We start from the raw sequence: 27,850 nt of genomic DNA on the forward strand, positions 1-27,850 counted from the left end.
TGCTTCACTCTGCTTTCTCACATTTAACCAAAACAACCACAAGAACAGTTTTCACTTGTTGAAAGGTTTTTACTAAAGCCATTATGATGAAAACAGTGAATCGTGTGTATAACAGGTGGAGCAACGGCATCAAATCAATGCTTCAGTAAAAGTTCACGTCTTAAATGAAGACAAGTGCTTTGCACTGTTTAACTAGTTTTTTTCCCCCTCTAAGACAACTCGCGTTATAATCGCGTTATAGAACACGGTGTGGTTTAGAGTAATAAGCAAAAGCCCACAAATAACTAAATTAAATTTAGTTTAGTTACAAAATTTAAAAAAATGAGCATATGAAATATTGAAAGAATAACTGAACACGAATAGAATTTAGAGCAAACCAAGACAAACAAAAAAGAAGTTGAGATCCTGATGAAGTTAAAGCATCAGTGAACAGGTTATTATTGAGGCAGCTGCTAGTTAAAGGAAAAGTTCAGGTTTTCTTTTTAAAGTAGGATGAGTTATCAATGTGTCATTAGTGTGTTAAGTGGTAGTAAACAGTGTTCTCCTGTCTGGAGAAGGAGATGGGAGAACCAGAAACAAATACATAAGCTTTGTTTTGATGTGACCAGGGACAGCAGCGGAAATGTGTTATAACCCTTTTATAGTTATAGTAGAATGTCCAACTGAAAAAAAATGTATAACAACAATAGTTTTTCAACAATTACTACAGTATATTGCAGTATAAACAGTATAAATAATCTGTGTTTTTATGCAGCAGATCAGATCAACTTCTCAGTTTAGTTTACAGTGTTGAGTAAATCAAATTATATTCACATGTACTGTGCCAGAACTAGTGAATATTTTGCATTTGAGCTTGGAAATGTCTTTAAAAATAAATCACATTGAATTTAAATCATTAGCATATGTATTATTATTATTATTAGTTTCTCTCTAATTACTAATTCTCCCTGGCTCTTCAGTGTAAAAAGTATGTTCAGATCTGGAAGATCATTTTTGAAGTAGATCATTCCCCACTACTTCAAACTGACAGAGGCTGAAGGAATATTCCATCCATATTCCCCGTTTCACACTTCTACTGGGACTCACATCTACGCATGTCCACTGTTGTGAAAACTCAAACTCCATGATGCTAATCAGATTAAAACATATACGACTATGCAACTAAGATCAGAATACTCCACGTGTTTGTATCGCTTTATTTTTTTTATTATATTTAATTTTGTCAACTAATGGGAAACACCACTTTTTCAACTTGTACCCAGTTTGACGGAACAACGAAACCCTTGTGGAACTGCCACTCTCACTCTCTAAACCTCACTTGACATATTTGCTGGTTTCTTGTCCAAGCTGAAGTGCTGCTGTTGCCATAGGAAGTCTTGAGTTCATGCAGATGTCAATTCCATTTCAAACACAGCCATGGTGTGTGATCTTACTACTTGTCCAGTTATTATGAATAGTGTTGACCATAAACAAGAGAAGCAGGCATACTTTTTAAATCTAGTACTCAAGATGAAAGAAGCATCATTTGAAAAAGTAAACTGCAAAGGTTAGAAGCCATATTCACCGACATTACTTGTGGTTTCAGGAGAACGTGTCTTTAAACTCCACACGACCACATTATTGCAGTATATAGTTTTATAGTGGTTAAAGATGACAAACCTTTTTCGTGTCATAGTTAACCACGAGTCATAGTGGTCTCGTTGTTAATGATTTGGTTCTTTAAATAGGTAAAAAATAGGTTTCAGGTCTGTGCTTTAGAAACCATATGTATGTGTTGTAAATGATCTAGTTTAAACGTAATGAAACAGTTTAAAAGAAAAGTCTGGAGGATCTGAAGTCCACCATGATGTCAATAAAGATTCTGCTGAAGGAAGGACCGCGGAAATGAATCACTTGATGATTCACCTTTCCTGACTCCCGGATCACACGCAGGTTCACATACCGAATTTCAAGCTTAGCTCATACATAACATGTCAGACGTGAAATATTTCTGTTCATAATGAAGTTAAAAACGACCATTAACTGTTTTTTTTCCCAACATATATGAAGAGTAAAAATCAGTCATTAATCATATGACATTTATCATGTCAATTATCAATATCTGACGATTTGAAAACGTTAATTGCGACAACCTTTTTTGACCATACTCAAACTCCTCTGCAGCAGCAGGTATTATCAACTGCGACTTCATGCTATCGATGCTTATTATCGTGCTACATAATCTTACAACACATAAGCCACAGTGTAACAGACGCTAAGTGTAACAGATGTGGAAAAAGAACCAACAGTGACTACTGTGTTAATACGAGAGCTGAGTGATAAACAGCAGAGAATCTGGGAGTGTCCTTCACTTGTTGCCAACACCTCGTTCCAGTCTGAGTTCTGCTGCTCGGACTGTATCCAGAGTATCCAGTGAGAGAAAATGAAATAATGAGAGAGACACATGCAGAGGAAGTGAGAGCGAAAACTAAGAGTCTGGTGGCCCAGCTCCCCCTCTAGACTTGTTGCTATTGAAGTCTGTCATCTACTGGCAGTCATGACGCTCAGACATCCACACAGAGAGACTGCAGTACTGCTGGAAGCCGGCCAGATAAGACTCTCTCAGGCTAGAGCCGGGCCATGTGGCCAAAATACAGTCAATATCGATAATTATCAGTGTTGTGATTTTGTGTGGTCTTCTGCTGTGCAAATCTGGTCATTCTCCTCTGACCTCTATCATCTACAAGGCATTTCTGCGCAGAGAACTGCTGCTCACTGGATATTTTCCTCTTTTTTGGACCTCTATAATCCCTAGAGATAATCGTGCATCAAAATCGCAGTAGACCAGCACTTTCTGATATACTCATATCATCTCGCGCCAACAAACGTCACTAAAACATTTCTTCCTCATTGTGATGCTCAGTTTGAGCTTCCAGCAGGTCAACTTGACCTCGTAAATGCATGCAGTTGCTGCCATGTCATTTGCTGATTACATATTTGCAAGTGGCTGGAGAGCGTAGATATAGTGTATGACATATTTTTTACGAAAATTGTACAGGGATACTTTTTGTTTTTGATTTATCACTCACTCGGACCGACCGAGAAAAAGCTTTAGGTCAGAGACAGACCTCAAAACACACTTGCGCGTTCTTTATTCTCATGTCCACTTAATGCTTCCATTATATCACCAGATGTTCTCAATATCGAGTCTTAAAATCTGCTTCTTGATTTACTTCTAAAACACATTCCAGCGGTTGGGTTGAGACCAAAATATTGTTAATATGTGACTTAAGTTAGTCACATGAACATGAAGGTAATATAATATAATATGATAAGTAGTGATTTTAGTTTCTTTCTCTTTGCCTGAAGTGAACAAATAATAATAATTTGAAGCAGCTTTAAAGTAATGAGATAAGAACAATTCTCAGGGCATTCAAGGTTAAATATATATAAAACACTAAAGCAACAATCTCAACTCCAAAACATCCTTCCTTTCTTCACATTTCACCTCTGGCAGTCTGTGGGTTGTTGTACGTATGACTTAATAAAAACAGACAATGAACACACGCCCAGATCCATGGTGACAGCTTTCTGCTGGTGCCTTGTGCTCACTCAGCTTTAGGAAGGAAACGGCTGAGTCCCTGCGGAGACTGTCACCACCATATTTAGGACTTAAAGCCTTTGTTAGAGCAAACGAGCTCGGCTGCCAGTTGTTCTCCACCCAAAATTATTGCCCCTGTTGCAGCAGCTACAGCCCTTGACAGCATCTATCTCTCCCTCTGTCTCTGCAGGCTGCATGGTGAGCACCCTCTGGTGGCCACAGCGTATACGACTGGAACAGTTAACAGTTGTAATTTGAAGCACAACGACAAAACAAGAAGAAACAGTTTGAATATGCATTGTTAGACAAACTACATGTCAAATGTGGTTGATGATCTGTACAAACATTGACCTGCTGACCTTAATGCAGAGGAAGGCAAGACATAAACAAGTTCATGGTTTCATTTTAGTGAACCAGTGATTTTTTAAATAATTTTTTACTTGATAGATTGAGATAGAAATTAGTCAAACAAGACTTCAGAGTTTGTCACAAATCTTTAATTGACAACTTTTGTCGTCTTTTCCCACAGACGGTGAGCGGACACAGACCTTCACAGAAACAAGCAGCAGGTCACTGGCGACCAGCAGTCTGTCTCCTGAGCCACTGACCTCCACCTTTGTCGTTGCCACCACTGAGGCCAGCAGCAGCAGCAGCAGTGGGAGCAGCAGCAGCAGCATCAGAGAGAGCAGCAGCAGCAGCAGTAGTAGTAGCAGCAGCAGCATCAGTAGTAGCAGCAGCATCGGTAGTAGTAGCAGCAGCATCAGTAGTAGTAGCATCAGTAGCAGCAGCATCAGTAGTAGTAGCATCAGTAGCAGCAGCATCAGTAAGAGCAGCAGCAGCCAGGACTTTGTTAATACAGACCAGACACCAGACGTCTCCCACGTTGTGTCCTGGAAGTCCAGAGGACAGACAGAAGACACTAGCCAACCCCAGGATAACTCAGACACCACAGCCTTGGCGTCACAGACGGTCATTCACACCGACAGCATCTACACTTCCACTGCCATTAGTCGCGCAGGGGAGAGGACTCTGCTGTCTGTGACCTCGTCCTCTGGCAACAGCACCTCGTCCGCATTTACTGATGACTCCAAATCTCATCAGCCTCCCTCTACCGGGGTTATTCCCGCCAGGTCTACGGAGACTGAGGACTACACCCACCCGTCCCCTAGAAGTGACAGCAGGGACACAACAGACCAACACTTGACCCAGCCTTTTAAGGGGATGTTTTCTGAGACTGGAACCCCAAGTTTAACTGAGCCCCCTAACGCCACACGACATCAGCAAACCTCAGCATCGGAAGAGTCCTCCGAGTCAACGCCACCTCTCACAGTGAGCGAGCTCAGCACCGACCAATCTGACATGTCAGTTTCATCCCCACCTCCTGTTACCTCACCTTCACGAGCTCCCACCGACACCTCAGGGACTGACCTGGAGTCAGACTCTTACGTCATGACCTCCACTGAGTCCTCCCCTGCAGACCACAGCCCCAGCACACAGAACCAGGAGGGCACAGAGAGGCACAGCATGGATTTGGGTCTGACCACAGCACCCCCTACAGTCAGTATCAATACTTCTGAAATGGATGGCTCTCTGACTGGCCCTTCAACAGTGGTTACTGAGACCTTCCGTTCCACCACTCCTGTCCCTGTAACAGAGAGGTATTTTGCATTGTTTGTTATACAACTGTTAGTTCCAACTGTAATAAAGACAGTTTTCCAGTTTCCTTGTCAGTCAGGAAAGAGCAGTATATAGAATAACCACCAGGGGGCGATTCAGATTGTTGCAAAAATAAATCCTTTCGAATGGAAGTGTGGGAAAATGAGCCTTCTGACATTTATAATGTCAGTATTATCTTCCTGAGGAGTGAATGGTCTCAATCTGTAGTTTGAGCTCTATCTGAATAGAACATGATGCTCCCATGTACAGGAAAATAGACTCTAAAGCACAGCACACATGACACGAACTCCAGTGTGATTGACTAGTACTTTCCAATAGAAGCCTATTAGAAGGTGATGCCTCTGATTGTCTGGTTGCGAAACGTCAACATGGCGCCAGTTAAATTACAATTCTGAGGCTCCAAAATGGGAGATGTGATACTTTTAGGTGATGTGATGACTGGATGCTTGGTTCCAACTTCCTTGAATGCCGATATAGATTAAACAGCACTAGGACTTTGGATGGATTAATGGTTTTGAAAGGTCCAGTGTGTCTGCAGAGTGCGACAAATGGAGGACTCCTCCATTCACTCTTCTTCCAATTCCAAAGAGTGTCAGGAAACTATGTTGACCTTCACATAAAAGAAAGATCATAGTAAGCTTATGCTAAAAAAAATTATTATTATTCTAAGGCTAGGAATTTACAATAAACAATACAAGTGATCAGATATAGTAGTATATTATGAGCGTAGTCAGTTTAAACCATCCTAAATGTCTCACACTGGACCTGGAATTTTACTTGTCAGGAGCATGTGAGAGTCTAAGCTTTTATTCTGTCTTTCACAGACCACAAGTAACAGAAGTGGATACTTTCAAAGCCTCTGCCTCCTCCTCCTCCTCCTCCTCCACCACCACCACCACCACCACCACAACTCCTCTGTCTGCAACCTCATCCTCTAGTTTCAGCAGCACCGCTAACGGCTCAGCTCCAGAATTACACACCGAGGCCACTACGTCCTCCACGACAGCCTCCACCCCGGCCCTGCAGACTTCTGCAGTACACCCAACTCAGCCTGTGTCGCCAATTCAAACAGTGGGGCCCTCAACTGGAGCTGACTCCACTTACCCTACCACCCTGCAGGTAGAAACAGGCACAGTGGGTGCCACCACTTCTCATAGCCAGCAGATCATCACCACCTCCACCCACAGCACCCCAACCAGGAGTACAGAGGCTCAGAGGCGCACCACCAGGAAACAGACAACCACAGGACTGTTGGTGACAACATCACCCACTGTCACCCTACCCACGAAGACACCGCCACCTGCAAGTGAGTTCATACCCTTTTACTGCAGGAAGTAAGAGCTGTGCCGAAAGTTGCCGTTAATGCTTGACAACTTTTCCACAGCAGATATTGTTGTTTTACATGAAGTATTAGGTGAACACAGCTTCTCAAAAGTGTTGTCTTGCTGAATGTAAATATACAAAATGTGCAGTGTGCAGTTATGAGGATGTTTGTTACTACATATCATATTTCTCCTAAAAATGTGACTCGAGGTAAATGTGGACTATCTCATAATGAAAAATATTTCATATTTAGTTTCATTAAAAAAAAGGTCTGGGTAACTCTCAAATAATTCAGGCAGATTATGTCTTTTAAATGATTTCCTGCATAGTGATGAAATTTGAGGTTAGCACTGTAGGAGTTTTCACAGCTTCCATTTATTGACATCATTTCATGATTGAACTACAAAGAGTTGAGGTTTTTTAAAGATTTTCATGTGATCTCTATGTGGGAAAATCCTCTAATGTGCACTAAATTTTGTGTAATGTTGCAGAGAAATGTTTGCAGAGGATAAGTTTCACCAATGTCATGTCAAAATGCCACTGTTTTGTTTCAACTGCAGGAAACTTGTGTGTGTCAAACCCCTGTTTGAACGGAGGGATGTGTGTGAGCTATAAAAGGCACCAGTACACATGTCACTGTCATCAGGCATGGACTGGACCAACCTGCAACCAAGGTGAGCTTCACTTCACTTCACTTCACTTCTCTTCTCTTCTCTTCTCTTCTCTTCTCTTCTCTTCTCTTCTCTTCTCTTCTCTTCTCTTCTCTATTTAAATCTTTTTTACATAAGGTAATACCTTTGTGTCCTGGGTATTCAGATGTGAATGAATGTCAGAGGGATCCCTGCCCACTCGGGTCCAGGTGTGTGAACACACGAGGCTCCTTCAGCTGTGAATGTCCACTCGGCTTTGACCTCGAGGACGGACGCCTCTGCACCAGAGGTATGTGCATATATACTGTGTATAAACATACTGATTATTGTTTTTCTTGTTGGGTTGTTTTCTCAAAGGCCGTTTATTATTTCCCCCCGTTCACGCCATAGCAAAGACATTTCTGGGAACGTTCAGTGTGAACAGACAACCACAGGACCCCGTTATCTTCAAGAGTGTCACCATGCATGAGATCCAGAGAGAGATTATTCAGCTGGTGAGAGGGGCCTCCTCTGCTCATCTGTCAGAAAACATTTCTAACATGTATTTTTAAACATGTGTAACTGACACACACTCTCATACTGTCTCCACTGCAGCTCAACGCTTCGTTGTCTGTCCTTCGAGGTTACAGGCGCTCAACCCTGAATAAGAAGTGAGTTCCTGCAATCACTGTCACCTTTCCTCTTCTTGATGCAGCTTCCAAATCACACAAAGTGTTATTTGGTTTCTGAAGCATCCAAAATGCACAAGTATTCGGAATCCGTTTCTGATAAATGGTGCCGCACTGTGTCGACATCTGCACTGACCTCTAAACTCCTTCCCCCCGCAGAGAGGAGGACGGGGTCCGAATCACAGCCGTCAACATGTTTTCCATCTCCACTGACGTGACGAGCACTGAGGTCTTCAACAGCATCCAGATGTCGCTCAGCAACTGCAGTTCCTCGACGACCCACTGTCACGTGGTCCTGCACCACCAGCTCACTTATCACGGTAAATGGAACAGCTGCAGACAACATGGTCATGCACTGTTTTCAACTAACGTAAAAGTAGTTAAGTAGTCTTTAAAGTTTAATTTGTATGTGTGTTCCATTGTGCTGTTTTATTTCTGTAAAGCACATGGAATGACCTCAGTGAATAGCAAACGCATTTGTCTTTGCCTAAATTATATATGTGTAGCCACTAGAGGGCAGTCAGTTGTAGTTTTATGTAGGGGTGGTTTTGGTAGATACCTGATATTGAAACACAGAGAAACAAACAAGTTAATACCTGGTGTTTCTTGGACGTCCTGTGTCATTGCACTCTCGAATGACTTGTGTTTGCACTGTGTTCCAGTGGAGAGTCTGTGTGTGGCTCAGAAGACTCAGTGCGATGCCGAGCGTTCCACCTGCACAGACAGCGGCGGAACAGCCTACTGCCAGTGTTTTCAGGGATACTACAAGCACAATCCCGACGACTTGTCCTGCCTAGGTCAGCTCTTTCTCTCTGTTTCTGCTGGTTAATCTGAACCATCCAGTTACTTAGTAAAATGTGGAAATGACTAAAAGTAGACATGAGAATTTCTATTTGTTTAATTAACAAAATGTTTTGTTTCAGAATGTGGAGATGGCTACAAGCTGGTTAATGGCACCTGTGTCCCGTAAGTTCAGCTTGATTATTTATTATTACATCATTACATCAATGTGGTAATATTGTGAGATTTAAGATTCTGTCTCTGCTTTCAGATGCATGTTTGGATTTGGAGGATTCAACTGTGGAAATTGTAAGTGTGTAAAAAAACAAACAAAAAAAAACTAAATTGACCAGTATTGATGGTGTTCAATGGAAGATTGTTGAGTCATTTGGTTAAATATTTTTGTTGCAGTTTACAAGCTGATTGCAGTGGTAGTGTCACCTGCAGGGGGCGCTTTGCTCCTCATCCTTATCATAGCTCTCATTGTCACCTGCTGCAAGTAAGTAACGTCTGAGCATCTAACACCTTTCTTGTGAAAATACACAAATATATTAGCAAATAGGTAAAAAAAAAAAGCTATATATAAAGGAACAGTTAAATTACATTACAATTATATTTAAAAAAAAACAGCATTGTCATCATTTTGGATGGCTTGATACCAGTTTAAACTGTTTCTGTGAATTGTGGCAAATGTTTCATATTTATTTTTCCATAATTTGATCTCTCAGAAAAGACAAGAATGACATCAACAAGATCATCTTCAAGAGTGGAGACCTGCAGATGTCACCATATGCGGACTTCCCCAAAAATAACCGCATATCCATGGAGTGGGGCAGAGAGACCATAGAGATGCAAGAGAACGGCAGCACCAAGAACCTGCTACAGATGACCGACATTTACTACTCTGTGAGGAGACAAATTGCACACATTTTATTACTGTGGATTTTGGACAAAGCAAATCACTTTACTAGATTTGGAAACTGACATTCCTTTTGTGCTTCTTCCCTCAGCCTGCGCTGCGTAACTCAGACCTGGAGAGAAACGGCCTGTATCCGTTCCCAGGTCTGCCGGGCTCTCGCCACTCATGCATCTACCCTGCCCAGTGGAACCCCTCCTTCGTCAGTGACGATTCACGAAGACGAGACTACTTTTAACTGCTCCACCTTGAAAATACACTCTCACTCACACTCACACACACACACACACACACACATTTTTCATCTCTCATACTAACAGGTATGACAGTTCATGATGGTTTTCCCAATGCTCCTTTGGCCTCATATGAATCTTAATATTTTGAAAACCATTTTGACTGTAACCATTCAGGGCTGTACATTACTTGTGTAAATGAATGTGTGTTCCTGTGTGTGCATAGCATGGAAGTACACATTTCTGTGTACTTTTGTGATTGTGTGAACATTTTTTGCATGTTTTACCTCACTTACATTAACTTGCCTGTACTTGACACTGCTGCTGTTTTCTTGCCCAGTAAATAGCAAACTAGTGGGCGTTTCTTTGTAATTATCCCATTGACCAAATTCATTGATACATTCTTGATTCTCATTTTGTTATTCACATCAAAAAAGCTATTTGTAAACACAACACATGGCTTCTCACTTGGGTCTGTGTTTTGCTGAAATCTTAAAAAAACTCAGTTGTTTAGGAAACTGCAGTAAATTGGAACTGCATGAATGCACGATGGTAAATGGTAGATGGTAAAACAGCAGCATTGTAAACTACATGTAATCTGTACCAAAATGATCAGAACATGCAAAAAAAATGTATCATGTTTGATGCTGAAAATATGAATATGTGCATCCCACTGCTGTGATTAGAAAACAGGTTTCCTCATATTGATGGAACGTGGCAAGAACAAACCACTACTTTTACATTTACGCAAGCATAAAGTGTATTCTGGTGCCAACATTTATTTATTCCCTGTATGTCTAAATCCTTGACAGGTAGCATAGTTAACTAATCATTCATACACACTGACAGAGTTAGGAGGAAGAAACCTGTGGCTTTAAATGTGTGTGTGTGTGTGTGTGTGTGCAACTGTGTATATGGCATAAGTGATGGTGTATGTGAGGTGTGTCTGAGGAATCCTATGTAGAATGGTCATCACTGTCAATGAGTGTATGTGTATGAATGTAAAGATGTAACATAATTAGATATTTCTGACACGGAGTATAGTTTTTATGTGAGCTATGTTTGTCCTTTGTGTTTATAAGGTTTGTTGATTCTGGCGTTTTAGTCAGATGTGCTTATTTAAATAATAATAATAAAAACAAAAATATTGCAAAGTATTTTGTAGCATTGAACTTATTTGTAGCCTCCACCTAAATGAAAAAAATCTCTTTTCACTACCAGTTGTACCAGTGTGCCTTTAGGCCAGGTCTCCCTCAAATCTCAAGGGACTTCCTGGTAAAATAAAGGTAAAACAGTGTTCAGCTATATGCGAAAAATGATATATAAATGTGTTTTGTAGTGTTGTAAGTGTTTTGATCTGTTAGCCCATGTTCCAATCATTTAATAATTTGGTCACAACCTTTTCCATAATCCGCGAAATGTTCATTTCACATTCAGGGCCACCATACCAACATGTAGTTAAGTGTCAAACGAGCTAGCATTTTCTTTGCTGTAATTAAATGACGCAGGTGTTTACAGCGGCTTCCTCTTCTGTCTCTTGCCCCAGTTAACGTCGGTTCAATGCATACACGAGCGAGAAAATTATAAGAAGACGGGAACTAGGTGGCGCTGTTTAATTTAACTCTCCCTGAAAGAGGGAATTTTTGAAAAAGGAAACCGCGGCGTGACGTCAGACGCCGAAAAGTTGGTCGCGTGCAGGCAAGGAGGTTCGAGATGGCTTTTTCGACCTGGTCCAGCTTGTTGACAATGCGGGTTCACTTTTGTGTTGTCTGAAAGGTGACTCTGTTAATTGCTGCTTAATCATATGCTCAAAATTAGCCTTAGCTCAATGTTAGCCACGCTTTGGTTAATTGTCAGCTTAATACTGCCTTAATGTTCACTTAATTTTTTCAATTGCAACCTTAGCTCAAGCTGTGTTTCATTGTTGGCTCAATTTGGGCTTAATGTTTGCCAATTTGCTGTATTTCATATTTGCCTCAATATAATCTGAACTGTGTCTTAGTGTTGTCTTAATTGTTAGCTCAATATTAACCTTGCCTCTTTGGTTGCCATGGCAGGCAAATCATTGGTGTAAATAGGGCTGCAACAAAGTTTTATTAGACTCATTCTCACATTTGGTCCATAAAATGTTAAATGTTTGCAGTTTCTCAAATGTCTGAATGATATTCTCAATTATTTTGGTTTCAATTATTTCATTGTTATATGGAGCTGAAAATGGAGGATGTTACTCTAGTCCTTGTTTATCTTTGTGGAACTGCTGAGCAAGTGCTTTGGAAGAATGAGGTTCTTGACTCATGCAGGGTTTTAAGGTTCTTTGGCAGCCTGTCTTTGAAAGAATGCTAATAAGGTTGTTGAATGAGTTTGTGTGAGTATTGAGGACTGAATAGTTGAGATGCCCTGAGACTAGGATTCTACCCAGCAGTTCACATTGAAGTAGATATTGTGTGAAGATGGCTGGTTTGTCTTTAAGGGCTGCTGTCCTTAAAATGCTTTATGAATTCTAATGTAACATTTCCTTTTTAGGTCAATCTGCAAAAGGTAAACTAAAACTTGTGTGGTGTATTTCTTGAATGTTACATGTTAAATGATTCTTCCGATTTGTGTCCAGATCTTTTTCTCTCCCTGCAGCCTTCGAACACCTACTTCTGCAGTTACATCTGCTAATGGTAGCTGTATCCTGATTCACTCAGTCATGTGTTTGGCAAGACTTGTTAAGACTGCTGACAAAGCAGACACCTTAAAATGCTTGATCTAATTTACCCAACAATAAGACATCAGAATCATTGAATTTGACTTTCTCGGGGTCAGTAACCTGACCTAAACTTTTGGGAAACCATGCAAAAGATTGCAAGGTCTTTGCATGACCTGACAGAATCAATACTTGAGCAACTTTATTGCTCAATTTGCTAAATCGCTCAGGATTTCATGAGCTGGTTTTCCTCCCCACAACAGAACAAGGTAAATTGAGTCGAGTAGTTAGATGGTAAGGCCTTTTGTCCTTACCCTTCTGTGAGTGAGGAAATCTGCCCGCAGATCCTGACTGGCATACCATGGCTGTGCAGTTTCCAAAATCAGACAAGAACCCATCTGGTTCTGTGACTCAGCCTATCATGGTATGCATTTATCTCCCTCCAAAACAATTGGAATGAGCATGTGTGTCATGTAAATCACTTGTTGACAAAGTGAAGCATTTGGTCAAATTGAGGTCAGGCATTTTCAGGTGTCTGCTTTGTCAGTAGTGCCACATGTTGTTGAATTGTGAAACCTCTGCCTCTCACAGATGTTACAGTGACAGCAATGAGTATTGTAAGGCTGCAGGGAGAGAAAATGAGATCTGAGGACTGGAAAGTGGAATTTATTTCATGCTTGGCAAGATGAGGGTATAAGAAGAGACAGTTTTTCATCCAGCAAACCAAGACATTTTGGTGAGGACCTTTCCCAAGGTGAACATCTCTCTGACACAGGATGTCTTCAGGTATATTCTGTGAGGTGGTACTCTGTTTAATTCATATTTACTTTTTTTCCAGATGTAGGACCGCACCAGAGCCTACCAAACTATACAAATGGCTCAATGGCTGCTACATCATGGTCACAGATCCAGCCCTGAGATTTCACCACCTAAAGCCAGAGACTCATCCAACACAGAACCCCCTGCCTTCACTGACCCATAACCACTCATCACATCACAAAACACATGATGCACTGAAGTTTCCATCTGTTTGAGGCAAACTGCTGGTCTTCCATCTAATAAGACCTCAGTGAAAACCCAAACCAGGAGTTTGGTCTTCCATCTGCGGCATTAGAGGTTTGTGTAAAGAGTTGTATTTTGAATGCAAATGTATCCTAAATTTCTGTGGTAGAAACCACTAGTATTGTTTTTGTTAACCCTACATCTGACATTGCACAATTGTTTTCATCCAGGGACTGAAGTGGCTGCATTTGCTAGTGAGTCTTTAAAAAAAAATAAAAAAGCTCTCTGAAACAAGTTACCCCATCAGATAGATGTTAGACATTTATATTTGACGTGGGGGACTGCAGCTGGTTAGATATAAACTGTTGACTTTTGTCCTTTTTTAAAAATGGAGAACTAGTTTGTTTTTGTTTTTTAAAAGGTTGACATTTTAACGTTAGAACATCAGCTAAGGCAGATTACTATGACTGGTTAAATAATTTATCGCAGTAGGTGCCCTTTTAATTTTCGCCCTTTCAAATGTCTGTGCACGCCACTGAACAACAAATAACATTACAATTGTTTTCTGTAAGGCACTTTTATTTAAATAATAATCATCATAAAAAATCAAAAACAAATTGTTTTCTGTGAAGTCCATCAGATTCTTGTTCTGCATGTTGTACTTAATTTTTAAACGTAACCGCAGTAAAATACGAGCAAGATTGTTCACTTTGGAGCGCTCTCGTGTCGGAGCTTGTGCAGAGAACTTGAAGGCATCATGAATGTGGTCCAGCCTCTCTCTGTCTCGCTCTCTCTGTCTGTCTGTCGGTGAGTGACTGACTGAAGAAGTCAGTGTCAGGTTGCACAGAACTGAGTTGGACTCGGAGGCGAAAACGTCACGTTTCATTTGCTCATTTGTCACAGATGAGAAAACGGAAGTATTGAAACAAAACAGAGATGTCACGTTCAAAGCCCGTTGGAATAATTATCAGCGATGTTGAGGCAGTGATTTCTTTAGCTCCCGCAGGTGAGTGTTTGTGGTGTCCGCGTCGTTAACGTCCGTCACTGTTGCGCTTTACTGCTCCATCCACACATTTAAGTGACAGCTAATATCATGTCCGCACCAGAATAGCGCACACACTTTACTGCTATTTAACCACTCCAGACGAGAAGTAGCGTGGAAAATACGGCTACGCCTGTTTTTACAGCCCGACCGAAATGGACATTATGCCCATTTCTGGGGAGTGAAAAAAGTTTCGACTAATATTTGTCACCAGAAAAGTAATTGAGACTTGCTATTTACACGCTTAACCACTGACTGTTGCACATCGTTTCTGTCTCAAAAACGTCTTTGTTATATTATATTGTTTTATTTATAACAAATATTTTTAAACATACTGGGAAATGAGCTATGCTACAATACAGGAATACTTAATTGTCAGAACATGCCTGAAATTTGTCTTGCGTCACATCACATCACATGTTTTAATCATTTTCTGTCCACAACGAAAAACCACAATTAACTTTTTGTCTCCAACTTGCACCCAGGAGCAAAACTCAATCTGCAGCTATCTGACATTTATCATTCATATTATTTTTTCTAAATCATGATCATTATTTTGGCCGTATCTCCCTGGGAGAAAGGAATTACTGGGAATTTAATGAAATCTTGAGCTTTTGTATAAAGTTGGTGAGGTGAAATAGTTTGACATAAAAGGTAAATGTAAATTGAATCTGCAGAGAAGAAAATTGTCTAGAGGTCATGTGACTGGCCTGGAAAATTGGAATTGTGGGGAAGGTATGAGGAAAACCACAACATTCTTTGACTTCATGTGAGAAATAAAAAAAGAAAGTCCAACTGGAAAAAATCTATACACTTTTAACTGCTCTAGACAGACATGAGTGTTTTCTTGACATATTCCTATGGGCACAAATGCAACAGTGCAGATTTAACAGTGATGTAATGCAGCAGGTCAGGTGTTTGTTTTATACTTTCAAAGAGCTGCCGGTCTTCTACATATTTTTACTGCTGACCTCACGTTAAATCAATGTGTGAATCCCCCACACACTCTCATTTAAGGTGCAGTCTGTGAAGTTTGGCCTTGGCTGTCAACAACAACAGTGGCTCAGAAGGCAGTATGGCCCCAGCTCTGACTAAAATCCTGAAACGGGGCCATGGCATCCACCTGTCTTCACCTTCCTCTTCTGCCAGAGTGGACTCAAATAGGTGGGCTGTGCTAAGTACTGAGTCTGGGTCTGACATCAGATTCAAAGAAGACAATGACCCCCAGATGATGTGGTTGAACGTTTTGTCGTTTCCCTCTCTGGAGTCCTGCCTGCCCATGAGCTCCCTGAATGTCCCTGCCAAACTCATGTTTTCCTGTCAGCAGGCATCCGACAATCAGTGGTTCTTCTGCAGCCCGGCTTCCCTCCTCAGCTTCCTGTCCTTCAATGAAGATCAGAGAATTTCTCATCAGGAGGTCTCCTTCTTACCAGGTGTACCAGACATGTTTTTAGGCACTGTACCTGAGCACAATGGCCAAGAGGCTTATCCTCTGCATGGCTGTGATGCTGCTCATGAATGTGGACCAGATGGTGGTGATGTGCATCGCTCCTCTCTTACACTTAGTGCAGTTTCTTCTTCCGATTCCCTTGGAGAGATTACGTCCCAGGGTTACTCTCTCTTTTTTACACCCCCACAGACAGTCTCACAGGAGGGAGCAGCCAACGTGGGCTGTGCTCTTCCAGTTGCAGTGCAGTCTTGCGGTGGCAGGTTGAATGTTGACCAGCTGCCATCCAGATCTGTGCTGGAGGAGGCTGGTAGAAAGCAGCATACTACACAAGCAGGGCTTTATAGCCAAGCTTGGAGCAAACCATATTTCCTTTGGCTAGATTTATGCACAGCGTCATCTTCCAACAAGGAGCTCAGAGAGACCACCTACCTTGGCCAGGCCGAGCAGAGAGGCCAGCAGGAGGCCTTGGACTATGAGACCACAGCCAGCAGCAGCTCAGACGATGAGTCGGAGGAGGAGAGGACTCGCAACAAAACCATCACTTCACCTGCGTGAGTATCCAGCAAGAAGTAGTTTATATTTATTTGCATTTCCATTCTGATCAATAAGACTTTTCAAAGCATTTATTTCACCTCACAGTCCATGCAGTGCCATCATAACCTACATACATTTTGTTTTTACTGTAAAATGTAGAAAGAAGTTTATGAAGTTCAGGAGAGAATGGACATAATGGCTTCTGCTTTGAAACAGTAGTGTATTTCTTAATTTAACCTGTGTGTATTGTAAGGAGCCAACGTATTTACATTGTGTAGCTGTCACAAATGACTGTCATAGGTAAATGCTATGTAAACAAGTTAAAGAATTATACTTTTAAGAGGTTTTTTCGCATCAGGATGAGATGAATAAATCAAGTCAGTTTTATTTATATAGCCCACAAACAATTAGTCTCCAAGGGCTTTAAAGTCTGTACAGCAAGTGACACCCGCTATCGTTAGACCCTCACATCTAAAGTGGAAAAACTCCAAAAAAAACCTTGTGACTTTAACCTACTTATTGTGAAAATAATAAAACTAACTCAAAGGCACTGCAGGCAAACACTGCAATTATACATATGTGCTGCTCTAAAACAATGGGTGTGTCTGACAAATTTGCAAGTTACCAGAGTGTTGTCTGTAAATCGATGGTGATTTGGTAAATATATGGAAAAAAAATGGAAAATATGTAATAAACAGCTACATTTAGTGTTTGTTACAGCACTACTATCACATTTTAGAATACTTTATAGCACAGTTGCCAAGGTTTCTGGAACTCCTGCACTGACTTGAAGCAAACTCTCAGTTCAGGCCACTGAGAGGATCACTAACTAAGTCAGACATAGTGTAACTGAGAGGATTAACACATTCATTTACATGTGTTTGACATTATAATCAATCAACGTGGACAAATGTGAAGGATGACAAAATAATTGTATCGGAATAACTGTTTAAGTTTGGAAAACTTGGCTGTGTGAAGTGAATGAGGTCCACTGTGCCTCCACAGCATTATGCATATTTTTCTTGGCACATAGCAAAGTTTACAGTGTGGTTGTCATAAGTACAAGCTTCGTCCTCCCAGCTGCAAAGACTGTTGTGACATTTTTTAACTCTGGACATGCACATTTCTCTCTCCATGCGGCAATCATAATAACTGAGTCAACAGAACTGCCAACTCTTTTTGCCCCAAGGGTAGGAAATAAACACAGACATGATGCCAGCAACATACCAGTCATTCTGAGCCATTGTGATTCAGCTCCTTGTCTTTCTAGTGCAAACGGCTTTCAGGAATGAAACTGCGTATGTGTGGTTTCATTGGACAGTCCTGCTGTTTTGTTTGTTTGACGGAAAATTGTTCCCTGGCCCTGGAATAATCTTAACTAAAAACTTAAAATGTCTCTTTATAATGATTTAAAACATAGAATTCATAAGGTTATCACTGAGACCTGCAGTTACTTGAATTATTTGACAAATGTATGCCTAATTATTGCTGCCTTGTGCTGTGCTCTTCGTCTATATTACTAACCCTCTCCAAGGAGGTTATGTTTGTGCCTGCATTTGTTTGTTTGTCTGTCTGTGAAAGGCAGAGAATGGATTTCATTACATTTTCTGGGATGTAGGTTATGGCTTAAGGAAGAAAGGATTAGACTGTGATGGGTGATATGGATCTGGAGTCAGGATTTTCCATTAGTTGGTACTTAATCTCCGCCATTAAAGAAATTATTACATTTTTGTTTTGATCCAGATCTGGAAATTGACTGCCTGTGGGACATTCTCTTATTGCTTTCTCTAGTTGTGTATTTGGTCCAAGAACTGTTTTATGATTATCTTTTAATTTGACCAGCTTCAGTCATTTTGAAGGATCAGCTTAAGTTTTGTCCAAATCTATCCTTTTAACAAACAACAATGATATGTGCTTCACCAGTATACCTCCCCTGGAGCAGGTTCCTCTCTGTTAAGGATATCCCTCCATGTTGGAGAGGGGACAGATTTACTTATAATGCCCGGATCATTGTTTCTCTAATTTCAAATGTTGACATTGCTCTTTTACAGCAGTCCTTCATACCTACAGCTGTTGCTCATTTCCCAGTATGTTTAAATATACTGCATGAGAGTATTTTGAAGGGATAAATGTCAGAAAGTTAAACTGTGGGACACACCCAAAAACCCTAATGCCACTACAAGATCCAAGAGCTGGTGTTCAAAGAGGGAAACCCATAAGCTAAGCCTTGAACTAACTTGCTGGGGGCTGGCCTTAGATTCAACCAAGATTTGGCTAAGGAAAGTAATTTATTCTTCCTGTGGATGGCAGCCAGAGTGTTGCAGCACTTGACCCTGCATTTAACCATCTGTCTCAGTGTTGTCATGATAAATAATGTGTGAATGTTTCAGCTTGCACACTATAAAGTCATTATAGAGTAAGAAATAGCTGCATGGCAGTCAGATCAGGTCATTGTCTGTGTGAGAGAGAGAGAGCACCTACTCGTTATGTGTCAGTTTAAGGTTTAAATAAACTCACTTTTTGTGCTAGTGTATTCCTGCTATTAATCTGCAATGTTTCCCTCTACTTTAAATGCAAAGTAGGTGCAATTTTGTTAGGACAAACAAACCACGTTTATATGACATTAAAATAGCCTCCTTATAATATCAAATATTATTGTGTTGTGTGTGTGTAGCTGCTTCCTGTCTGACCCAGCCTTTCTCCTCTGTCCTGCATCAGAGAGTGTTTGAAGTGGGGGGAGTTGCTCCCTTTGCTCGCCAAGGTCCAAGAGCACTACCATAGCAACACACACAGATTTGCACAGCTATTCTTATCAGGACTTTGCATTGGCTTCCATTAATTTGAACTGCCTAAACAGTGTTATCACTAACTTTAACCATAACTGGTTAATGCCTAACCTCCACCCAAACGCAATTCATAAGAAATCAGGTTCTGCCTCATTGGGAGTGGGTTTTGGTCTCCATGAGGACTATTGGACCAGACAAGGTCAATGTTTGTGCCAGGAAATGTCCAAAAGAGGTTACAAATACGAGTATACACACACACACACACACACACACACACACACACACACACACACACACACACACACACAGAAGGTGAATGTGAACTCGACAGCCGAGTGCCATGGAAACACACTATAGACACAAGCCATGTAAATCAACAGTGTTTTATTCTGTGGCCTAGATACACTTTTGTGCTGTTGATGCTAAACAATCTACTCTCAACACTCCACCACGACTGTGTAAAACTGGTGATACAGTGTGTTTGTTGACAGAGCTGCAGCACCACTGGTGTGAACGGACAAACTGTTTGGTCTGTTTTTACTCTCTTTGTGTCAGAGTGTGCTCAGTCTTTGTCTTCCCCCTTTTGTCTATTATTGTTTTCTCTGACACATATATTCCTGCCAGTTAAATTCATATACTAAGCTCTTCATACACTTCCTGTGGGTGAATTTCCATGGACATTCAAGGTTCTTTTCCGACCGCATTTGTTATCCTGAAACCGCTCTCACAGAACTTTCCTCTTGTGGGGTCGGATTTGAGTCTAAAGCCTTTTGTCAACAGTTAGTAGAGTGAATTATAATACAACATGGTAGTAACTGTCTCTCTCTCTCTCACTCTCTCACTCTCCTCCACCACCCTAACCCTCCTGGCAGCAGCAGCAGCAGCTGTAGCTGTGAGAGTCGATGGCTGGAAGAGAGAGCGGAGGTGGGCAGCAGCTGGAGCTGGTTGCAGCTGCGTTTGTCCGAGCTGGAGGGGAGGATACAACAACTGGTGGAGCTCCACAAGCACGTCCGCTCTACCAAAGTAAACATTACTCCTCTCTATTCACCTCAGTTTACAGGGTCTTGATAGATTCAGTTTTGTGTTGTTGTTATTCTTGTCAACTAATCATGTCTAATCATTCATGCCTTTGTGTCTCTCTGCAACAGAATGAGTTGCATAAGCTAGGTTTTCCCATTCAGATTTTAAATCTGTGTTAATCAGTTGTTGACCACTGGGAGCAAAGAGAATCTAGTTTCATAAAAATGTTTATTATTGTGACTATATAATTGATATATATTTTATCTGTCAGTTTTGATGGCTTTATTTCATGGGAATAAACAGTGTAACATTATTTATAAGCTGTTGCCATCTTAAATTGGGTTATGTCAAGCAATACTATCCTGCATGTGTATACAGCAGCAGTGTAGGGGCAGATGCTTTTATCTAATCAAACTGTTAAAACCAGATCTTTTGAGCAGTTGAATTCACTTCTGAAACTTTTTGTGGGCATGTCTCTCTGTTTTCAGTCAAACGCCAACGGGTTTGCAGCAGCCTCACTTTACGAGTTCAATGTTTCAGTTTGCCTCCATCTGTCTTTATATAAAGCAATCCCTTCCTCTGTGCAGGATGGGAATATTTCTGTGGATGTGAGATTTAAACACTGCTATACTAGACAATGAGACACATCTTAATGGATATTTATTTGTTAGAATTCACAGTTTTGAATTCACTCATGAAATGTGCAAATGAACTGCAAGGACCTGAGGGGAAAAAAAAAGTTGTTTTTGTTTTACTTAAAGCACAACCACCTCCTGTTATGCTTTGACACAAGTGTGTGCGTGTGTTCATGTGTTCTGTGTGTCGAAGGGTCAAGTGGTGCTTGCAGCATCGACGGACAGGCTGAATGACGCTGAATCTTGCAGCCCCATGCGCCTTCTTCACAACATGGAGAAGCAGGTTGGTGGGAGACAATAGTACACACTTGCATCAAATATTTGTAATCACGAGGATTCATTTTATCCTTTTGTCAGGAGGTTCTCATTTAGCTTGTGACACATGGCCAGGAATGCAAGAATAATATTTGGATGATTCACCTTTTGTTGTATTTTTGTAAATAAAAACATTTGTGTGCTCTTAAAGATCCTGTTAATACAGCATGTTGTGAGATATTGGATGTAGATAAATATGGATGGACAATACAGTATGTGTAAGGTGGTAGGATTTTATTACAAACAGCCAAACTAACCTAGTATGAAACTAAGTTGTCTTTGGGAGATGTGTGCTTTTAATCGTCGAACACTACTCATGTTTATCATCTTCTCCAGGTTTTGGTGCTTACTATTGTTTCTGTTGTTTCTGTTACACTATTTGGCCGATGTTTTCATTACAGAGTGCCCAGGTGTCGAGTCTGATTCCTCCTCTCAGCTTTTCACCGCCCGCAAAACAAGCACAGACCTGTCGAGCGGAGAGAAGCTTCATAAGGTACGAAACACACATGAGGCTTTTTTTTTGTGCCCACATGAAATAATCAACCCAAGGACTCCTAAACTCTTGATAATGGTCAAATATGCTCTTAATTTTATTTTGGAGAACAAAGAATTACAGTTCAAGGTAGTTACAGTTGTGCTCAAGATGAAATGCATAATAAATCTTAAAGAAAAACAGATAGTTGTGCCCATTCACTTTAGGATAATCTGTCAAAACTGAGACCATGCTTCTTATCTGTAGTGAAATGAAACAGTCAGGTCCCATCTGTCCTGCTGTGTTTTTTTTTTTTTACTAAGGTGAAGATAAAACCTTGGAACATAAGTAGGTTCTGTATAGGTTTATGGTTGTTAATGAACAGCATCTAATAGACCAAGACATTGAGAACTTTGCCCTTCTAGTGCCTGTGCTTGTTGCATGAGTCATGTCCTGTTACTTTAACATGAAATCCTCTGATCCTCTCTCTGCAGTGGTCTGAAAGGGGGCAATGTTTTTGTGCCAAGCAGCATCAAGAGAAGCAGAATGGGGACCACAAGGCTGTACAAGACTGACGTATCAAGGGGTTGTGCCCGAACCCGACCTTTGTTATTTTGCCAAAAGCCCAAGCTGTTCAACATCTACAGCCCTGATAGTCAACAGGTGGGCCATGCCAGGCATAGAGGCATAAGTATTTTTGTAGACCAAATTAGAAGTAAACTGTTGATGGAGCTCTCTATTACTCTGGAGAAAGCCAATACCACATTGTTTTTATTATAACAACACAATGCTTTTCCACCAACCAACTGCTAAAAGGAAGTTCTTACATTTCAGGATGAGTCAATGGTATGTTTATTCATCAAGAACAGAATGGGAAAGCTCTTGATGTATTTTCCTCTAGCAAAATGTACATATGATCACTGGTGATGTTTTTTTCTCTAAGCTATGGAAGATAGTACAACAATCGATCAGTCAAACTTTATTTATAACTATAACTCATAGCAATGAACCATGCTATATTAAAAATATTGAGCTGTCATAGTTGCACTATTATGGACAGCAGTAAAATACAGTGGTATAAATAGGTCGAGCAAAGTCGGCTACAGACTTTTCAAAAGAGGCTGATTTATTCCCAATACGATAATTTGCACTCATCATCCTCACATATGCTTTAGACACTGGCATAGCCAAATTACACTAAGATGGGTTGAGAGATGAGGTCACTCCAATTATTATTTAATTTAAGTTTAATTCTTTATGCTTTCCGATGGAAATTCCTCGGCTCCAGTCTGAAAACACTGATCACAGATTAATTTATTATTAAAGTAATCATTAGCTGCAGCCCCAGTTTTCTTTTTAACTAAACCCTTGCTTGTTCTCTTCATATTATTCCTCAGGACTCACTCTCCTCGTCTTCATGTTCTTGTTCCTCCTGTGATCCTGTCGTCCTCTGTTCTGATCATGATGTCAGCTCCAGCTCGGCCATGTCCCTGAGGAAGCACAGTTCCGGACCTCACCATGTGTTGTCACCTTTATTTGGTATGCAGTTAATCATAAACACTGATTGGCAAAAAAAAACTGTTTAGTTTTGTTAGATAACACACTTGTGTGGACTTGCTTACAAACTGTACAAAAACAATAGAAGTGCATGCTTTTGATATGTAAATGTGTGTTGCCCTGGTCTGTGCTGATTATCTAACTAAATATTTCGACTAACTTAACATTGCGTACTCTCTATCCAGACACTCCACTGGCCCACGACTTACAGAGAACCTTTGCTGGAGAAGAATGGTCCCAAAGGCCATTAGTTATCAATGCCCATTCATCAGCTCCAGCCCTCCACCATAGATGTGAATCCACACCACTGCACAACAGTAAGATTCTTTTACTTTTCCAGTAGTGATTCAATACTCTCTTCTCTGTGTGTTTTCTCTTACATCCTGTTGGTGGTCTGGTCGTGCGCTCGTACATTTTCACTGACAAATTAAAACCTGTTTGCTGTGCCATGCCGTACCTTAGCAATACAAGTACTTTGGAGCAAAAATGTACAGTCGTAAAACAGCAGGTTGTACCTAAGGTTTCGTTCTCTAATTTTCTCCCAAATATGATCAACATAATAAAGTGATATTAGAAAATAATCTGATGGTGTATAAGGTTTCTTATCCAGATGGTATTGCCACAGGATGTCTGCCAAGGAGTTGACGTTGACAGATGTACTCGACTACTTTCGACTTTACAGAAATAACAGACTGGAGAATGTCATGAATGGCCAATCAGAAAAGAGTATTCAACTAAGCCATGCTATACCACAGCTGCTCTGTTCAGTCAGAGAATTAGCAATATGACAGGGAGCATAATTCTGTGAATTATATTATGTTATATTATATTATATTATACATGTGTGGCCTTGGTGAAAAGACACAATATCACTGAAGAAGATTGCTGCTTCAAAGGCCACTGCTGTGTCTGCTTGTTATCTCCCTGTGGACCATCATAATTGGCTGCTGCCATGTCAGACCTACCACTGGGTGTATACGAGGCTTCCAACTGAGCAATAGATAGATGTGGAATCAATTAGCATTTTAACAGCTTCAAATTCATTCATTCATTTATTTACCTCTGCCTTTGGCAACAATGGCTTGCAGAGCTTGAACCACAGCATTCCAGGTTATCTAGGTTGACTGACCTTGTCGTATGGAAGTGTTTTGTGTTTGATGACATCAAAAAAGACGAGAAATTTCCTGTTGGAATGATTTTATTCTTCTCCAACAGCAAAGAAGACAGTCTGTCAAATAAACATCTGCAGCCTGCAGCCTATAAGTTATCAGGAAGTTATCATTCCTGATTCCAAAGCTAAAACAGAATGTTACAAATATTTCCAAAGGTTATTCAAACGATATGTATCTGTATATATCTATTATCATTGTTTATTAATACACCTGATCATGTAAAGTAATTTTGGTGTCAAATTGTCTTTTTTTTTACCATTTAAAATCTCTTGTGTGTCTGTTTGTCATAGGTCATAAGCACAGGCAGCATGCGAGGCATCGTAAAAGCAGAGATATTGGTCTGTCCATCATCAGGAGTCGACGCAGAAGAGCTAATCACAGGAAGAGGAGGCAAAGACGCATCCGGATGCTGATAAAAGGTGTGTACACAGTGTGTGCTCACAGTTTACTGTAAGTATATAGTTAGACAGCACAAAGTAGTAGTGGTTTTGTATATATGAAGTGTTTAATCACAGCGTCTAAAATGTGTGTCTGTGTCTTAGATGAAGATGATGACGATCAGTACCAGCCGTGGGAGCTTGAGGAATTTTCAGATGGAGTGCTTGAGGAAAGCTACACACAGTTTTCACACAAGCAGACCTCTCAAGTAATAAAACACCTTTTAGTCCCACATTATTTGTACTGATTAAATAGTCATTTACAGCAACAATTTATGGGCTGACCAGTTATTTAAATGAACGGATTACACTGGTAGTTAACTTTGATTACAATTTGTTACATTGGTCCAAACATGTCACTTGAACAGTAAGTGTGCTCAATGTGAAAAAGGGCTTGTGTGTCTACAGGAACCTTTTATTACCCTCACAATGGCTGTGTTTTTCCTTTGTAGGGCTCTATTGTCAAATGCCATGGAGTGACTGTGTGTAGCATCAATGACATCGTCATTCCCAGCTCACTGACTAAAGTGAAAAAGCTGCAGTACAAAGACATCCTCACACCTCGGTATGGGATAAAAGTGCCTCTCAAGGACTTGCTTGGATTAGATAATGTCACATTACAATGTACAGTAGTTAACACATGTATCTTAACAGTTTGAATAAATGGATTAACAAGCTATTTGTCACATTTTATATATAAATCTCATAATTGCTTCATCATTATCATATTCAAAATGATTTGTTTAACCATGGAATGGATCATTATTTTTCCCAGCTATCATTTTCCTCAGAATGTCATTCTTTCTTGCAGGTGGAGAGTGGTGTCCACCCAGTCTCTTATGGAGCACCAGGCGGACGATGAGGACGGACAGGTGAGGTCTTGGACACTTTATTTTTAATTGTAAGGAATGAAGGGAAGTCGTTGTAGTGCGAAAACCTGTGTGTTTGTGTGTATGTATGCACAGGTCGAAGATCTCTGTGATGAAGTCTTTGGTCAGAGGCACATGGCTTTGGAGCACTGGGAGAGTATGCGCTGGTCTTCCTGGGGAAAGAGAAAACGCTGCAGGCGTTCCACAAGGTGCACACACACACACAATGACTTCCATTCAGACAGTTGTTGCAAACCTTAACCATAACCACACAAAATCGGCCTAAACTTATCCATTTCATCAGAAATGACGTTCTCCCTCATTAGGACCAGGTCTCCATATAGACTGCTGGTCCTGATAAGGCCAGTTTTTTTGCCAGAAAAGGTCCTAAACGGATCAAAAATACGAGTGAACACACTTACACAGGCCCACAAGTGCTGCTCTGAAAACTGTCTCATCTGATTGACTCCAAAATGCCTTTCCCCAGTATGCGTCAGGCAGCTTAGTCTTTCTCAAACATTAGAAATCACAGGCAGTGTGCATGACAGTATCTCATACTTGACAACAAGGAGAGATGCATTTGAGATTTGTGTAGAGTGAAGAGTTGGTCAACTCTGTGCGCTGAGGTATAATCCATGTGAAAGAGGAATGTTGTGAAATCTCCCTGTAAAATCTCTCTGGCAGCAGGCTGTGTGACAATGGGGTCGGGATGTGTACGTCAGGAGAGGAGAGCTCTGCGGAGTGGAGTGGTGCTCAGCTGGAAAATGGTGAACAGCCGAGCTCAGAGGAGTGGCTGGTAAGATCAAAAGCAACACAGCTGAAACCCTTAAACATCAATGGGCTGAAGGATACTGTTTTCTGTATTCCAGTCTGAGATGTAACGGTGTTATTTGTGCTTCAACGGAGAAAGGAAGAGATCACAAAAAATGTGCTGCAGGTTATGAAACATCTTATCCTTCCCATAACTATTGTGTGAGCTATTAAGCCTGAGTGCATTCTTTAAGCCTTAATAGCCTTGGATTGATGATGCTCGATTGCAGTGCACTCCACTTTTTTGCTTTGATTGGAGTTGATACTTCACCAGACCAACATTTAATATAATCAACATTCTTCACACCGTGAATATCCCCCATTACACGGCCGCCGCACACTCATGTACCCATACAAACCTTGATAAATATATAAGCCATTTAGAGTGTCGGTGTGATGTGTCCTTTAGAGTCTGAATTATATACTGATATATGGAGAGCATTATTCAGATTCATAGGGGTATTTCAGTCTTTTTTCAAAAGTATATGCTTGCATCAGAGTATAGTTGCTTATATTTTGATGATATCGCATATTATGGTAATCACCCATGTTAAATCTATAACGCATCACTGTGTCTGTAGCAGTGCATATTAAACTCCATGCCCTCTCTGTTCTCTGGCAGCCTCAGACTCCTTGGAAACCACGACTGTTTCCTTTGGATGAGGAAGAGGAAGAAGCTCTCCTCTGTGATAGAGCAGAAAACATTCCCTCATGTTGGTCATGGTCTGGTTCTGTCTCCTGCTCATCAATGAACTCTTAACTCCCGCCTCTCCCCAGCTTGGTCCTCAGGCACTATGCTGCCCCCTGGTGCACATAGCAGGAACAGCTTAGGGAACGGTGCCTTATTATTATTATTACCCTCTCATGTGAAAAATTTCCCATTTTTAATATATTTTTGAATATTGTGTTGTAGTTTTAAGAGACTGCTGTTGCTCACTTTCAGGTTTTAACCAAATGTATATCTATAAAAAAATGTATATATCGGCATTACTGACCTGTTTTTTCCAGGTTTGTTAATTCTTTGTAGTTGTTACTAACTTTTACATATACACGCTAACTTGGAATAACATGAGTAAATGTAAACATTACAACTTTGGCCATCAGTGTTTTTTTTTTTATTTTGGTTTTCCACATTCTGATTCACATTCACAGAGTCACCCACACACAGCACAGGAGCCGAAAGATGATTTTTCCCCAGAGTGAGAAGTGGATGTAATGATTCATTGTCAATTT

General features: G+C 40.7%; 2 protein-coding genes across 5 annotated transcripts; both read left to right on the plus strand.

Moving 5' to 3' along the window:
• The first annotated feature begins 3,286 nt into the window (after window positions 1–3,286).
• On the plus strand, window positions 3,287–10,984 carry heg1 (heart development protein with EGF-like domains 1). The gene is made up of 15 exons (XM_044019141.1): window positions 3,287–3,292; window positions 3,771–3,778; window positions 4,372–5,238; window positions 6,082–6,563; window positions 7,141–7,254; window positions 7,397–7,519; window positions 7,621–7,724; window positions 7,825–7,880; window positions 8,058–8,218; window positions 8,561–8,695; window positions 8,822–8,864; window positions 8,950–8,987; window positions 9,090–9,177; window positions 9,407–9,584; window positions 9,689–10,984. Exons 1-15 carry the CDS (start codon window positions 3,287–3,289, stop codon window positions 9,830–9,832), a joined length of 2,547 nt encoding a protein of 848 aa, XP_043875076.1. The 3' UTR covers window positions 9,833–10,984.
• A 3,341-nt stretch (window positions 10,985–14,325) lies between these two features.
• kansl1l (KAT8 regulatory NSL complex subunit 1-like) lies at window positions 14,326–27,799 on the plus strand. Of its 4 annotated transcripts, none has more exons than XM_044020060.1 (15): window positions 14,326–14,524; window positions 15,578–16,561; window positions 20,203–20,353; window positions 21,179–21,268; window positions 21,702–21,793; window positions 22,267–22,435; window positions 23,170–23,311; window positions 23,515–23,646; window positions 24,792–24,920; window positions 25,044–25,147; window positions 25,391–25,503; window positions 25,750–25,810; window positions 25,904–26,016; window positions 26,492–26,603; window positions 27,240–27,799. In XM_044020060.1, the coding sequence occupies exons 2-15, from the start codon at window positions 15,636–15,638 to the stop codon at window positions 27,375–27,377; spliced, it is 2,472 nt and encodes an 823-aa protein (XP_043875995.1). In that variant the 5' UTR covers window positions 14,326–14,524; window positions 15,578–15,635; the 3' UTR covers window positions 27,378–27,799. The 4 variants fall into 4 exon arrangements, with proteins under 4 accessions (XP_043875995.1, XP_043875997.1, XP_043875998.1 ...); XM_044020062.1 differs by having other exon boundaries at window positions 26,495–26,603; XM_044020063.1 differs by having other exon boundaries at window positions 20,206–20,353.
• Window positions 27,800–27,850: the final 51 nt, after the last annotated feature.

Source organism: Solea senegalensis, linkage group LG2, assembly GCF_019176455.1.
Source record: "Solea senegalensis isolate Sse05_10M linkage group LG2, IFAPA_SoseM_1, whole genome shotgun sequence".
NCBI classification, from domain to species: domain Eukaryota; kingdom Metazoa; phylum Chordata; class Actinopteri; order Pleuronectiformes; family Soleidae; genus Solea; species Solea senegalensis.